A 3147-nucleotide genomic window follows, 5' to 3' on the forward strand; every position below is an offset into this window, starting at 1 on the left:
TTCCGAATTGACCGGCATCAGAATGGGATAGCCAGAATAAGACAAGTTGAACCCCCCCTAATGAATATCCTTAATATCCGGATTTGGATGGGGGAAAAATGATGACCTGGATTCCATGACACGCTGATGTCGACACATCACCTGGATTTCATTAATTAAATCAATTTTGCTCCCTTCGCTCCTTTTTTATACGAGATCCTTTTACATAAATTAGGCTGTTTTAAAAAACAATTAAAATTATTTAAATTTAATATAATAAATATGTAAAAATTAAATATTTTTTAAACTATATATGAGAAAAAGTTGATGAGAGAGAATAAAACATCTTATAAGATAGACCAAAATTTTTTCCTAAAATACTTCTCATAATACGGACCAAAGCGAGTACAAGAGAAAGTTAAAAAAAGAATAAAAAATTAATATAAAAAAACATTTAATATTGAGACATTCTGACTGTGATCTTATAAAAAGAATTAAATCAATTGAAAATTTGGAATCTTATAAAAAGGATGGGAGGGAGTATTTTTTATGCATCTATCTGACCGGGTCAGATTACCCATACTTATAAATGCAAAATACTTTCCCTTCGAGTCAATTTTGTTAAAGAAAAACAAGTTTCGAACTTGCCAAAGTAAAAAAGACAGAATAACTTCATAATTGGATTATTTATTATAGCAGTGGACTGTGGACATAGATTACATAATATCCATGCCGAGCCAGACAATTACAGCACAACAAGCTAAAGCAGTGCGCACACAACAAATTAAAGGTACATATAGAGCATAAAAGACACACATGATTTATTCATTATTATGTTATAGATACAGACAAGAGAAAGCAAAGTAGCTAGCTTATCGATATATCCATGATCATGGAGTCGTTTTGGTTTTCAGAAGTGGGGACCTAATCACGCCGCCGTTCACGTTGTCCGATGATGCATGGTGATAATGGATCCCATGGCAGCATTTGTAGCTAACTGTTTCAACTTCCATAATCTTCTTCTTGCAAGATGGCTCAGGGCAAGTGATCATGAAAGGAACTCCTGATCGTATATTGCTTAATTGGGAGTGGAAACAAGGAAGAGGAGCACTAGCCTTCTTTTGATTGTAATACTTTATAAATGCATTATCAAAGCCTTGAAGCACTTGAACATTCACTCTCCATTCATCAAAGTCCTCGAGAACACTAGTTATTAGGGGATCAAACCCTAAAACCAGCATGTTGTTCCCTTTGCTGAGGAGAGCCCAAGTTTCCTCGTTCTTGTATGACAGTAAAGTTAAGTTTCGATGTGTTTAAGAATAGTGTCTCGTTCATAGTTCTTATTTTGAACTCGGGTTAACATCGAGTTGGTGATGTTGTCCCAGAAATTGGTTGCAGAGGTTTGATCAAGCTTTGAGAGGTTGAAATGCTCGATTATGGCGTCTGCTTGCTTGATGATGGGGTCCTTCTTAATGGAGTCTAACCGTGTACCAATCCTCTGGGTCCCAGCAACATCAGTCCCTCCATAAATGAAGATGTACGTGTCCCCTTGAATCTGCATATCATAATATTTGCATGGTGAGTTAGGCTTTTAGAAAAGACACATTTTTTTCTCTCAATAGTATCAAATAGAGGACCAACCCATTTTCCAATTTTTGGAGAAACTTTGGTGGCTTCGTTCCAAAACCAGTTCCAGTGAAGGAAGAGTCTTTCTTCATCCTCAGCTCGAAATGGGAAGGCTTCCATCTTCCAAGCAAACATCATGTGCATTGCATTTTTGTGAATCACTTCACCTCCAGGGTTCGTGACAACAACGATAGGCTTTCCCTGGTAATGCCATTTCTCTCCTAATACCATCTTGCCTTTAATCACGAACAGGTCCTGGAAGACGTACCATGGCATGTTTGATTTTAGATGTTTGAACTTCTCTTTCTGATCATCAGTTATCTTAGTTTCCTCCACCACAGGAACCCATAGAATTTCAGAATTTTGTTTCTCTTTATTTTTTCTGAATGCATCATGGATAGATTTTAAAATCCAAACCTCGTCTTCGATGTTGTCCAGACCGGAGATGAACAGTAAAAGGTTCTTCGTCTTCACAACGTCTTTGCTTACCTGAAATTTGGCCACAAAAAAGCACATACCCTTTAAAATCTTCAAATGAATTGGGACTACTATTGAAATTAAATCTTACTTCTAGCTTTATTTACTTAGTACCTCCGGTAATTAATACTACCTCCGATCCTAATTATAAGAGCTAGTTGACTAATTTGAAAAGATTAAGGAAAGAACTTAAGTTAGTTATTTATAATAAAGAGGTGATATCTTTCCTAAAATATCTTTACTAATCAAGTATATTGGTTAGAATTACTATTGTTAGAAAGACTACCTTGGAAAAAAATACATAAATATGAGAGATAAAATATATTAGAGTCTTATATTTAGGATCAAAATAAAAATCAAATAAGGTCTTATATTAAGGACTGGAGGTAGTATAAAAGCTAGTTTGAGTATCAATTTTATTCTAAATATAAGATTCCAATTCACTTTATCTTTCATATTTATTTGTAGTAGTTACACATATTATAGATTCCATCAAATGGTAGTTTTAGTTAATATACATGATTAGTAAAGGTATTCTAAGAAAGATAACACATTTATTATAAATAACTAACTTAACAAACTTCTTTAATATACTAAAATTAGTCAACTAGCTCTTATATTAAAGGCTGGAGGTAGCATTTTATAATGGAAATGTTTTAATTATTTTCTTCCTAAACGATTTATATAATTGAGTTTAAAAATTCTGAGAACTGACCACTCTTGAGCAGTGTTGTCGAAGATTCCCAGATCAATAATTTCCAAGGAGAAGATGAGAGCCTTTAAAAGATCCACAATTCCAGAAGGAAACAGAAGCGCCTGCTCTCATGATATTTTCTCTTTTGCATCTTCTGAAAATTTCAATGAAGCTAGCATTATTAGCGTTGGATATATTACAGGGAAAATGGCAATTTTAATCCCAAAAATAAATTTAATAACACTTGGCATTTTAATACTCCTCTGGTCCTTAATATAAGACCCATTTAACTAATTTGATTAGATTAAGGAAGTTAGGTAAGTTAGTTAATTATAAAAAAAGTAACACATTTTTCCCAAAATACCATAATC

At 33.7% G+C, this 3147-nt stretch overlaps 1 protein-coding gene across 1 annotated transcript; it reads right to left on the minus strand.

Moving 5' to 3' along the window:
* Positions 1–1276: 1276 nt before the first annotated feature.
* On the minus strand, positions 1277–2121 carry LOC114740240 (protein SIEVE ELEMENT OCCLUSION B-like). Its single transcript, XM_028928361.1, has 2 exons — positions 1621–2121; positions 1277–1534 (listed from the first exon to the last, which is right to left on the minus strand). The coding sequence occupies exons 1-2, from the start codon at positions 2119–2121 to the stop codon at positions 1277–1279; spliced, it is 759 nt and encodes a 252-aa protein (XP_028784194.1).
* Between the last annotated feature and the right edge of the window lie 1026 nt (positions 2122–3147).

Source organism: Neltuma alba, unplaced genomic scaffold (assembly GCF_004799145.2).
Source record: "Neltuma alba isolate B1F8T4 unplaced genomic scaffold, ASM479914v2 tig00003082_pilon, whole genome shotgun sequence".
Taxonomy (NCBI): Eukaryota; Viridiplantae; Streptophyta; class Magnoliopsida; order Fabales; family Fabaceae; genus Neltuma; species Neltuma alba.

Excerpts from the sequence above, each read along its gene's own strand:
- LOC114740240 (XM_028928361.1), bottom strand. The coding sequence starts at position 2,121 with ATGTGCTTTTTTGTGGCCAAATTTCAGGTAAGCAAAGACGTTGTGAAG. Across the intron at positions 1,535-1,620 it reads CTCCAAAAATTGGAAAATGG|ATTCAAGGGGACACGTACAT; the intron begins GTTGGTCCTCTA and ends TATGATATGCAG.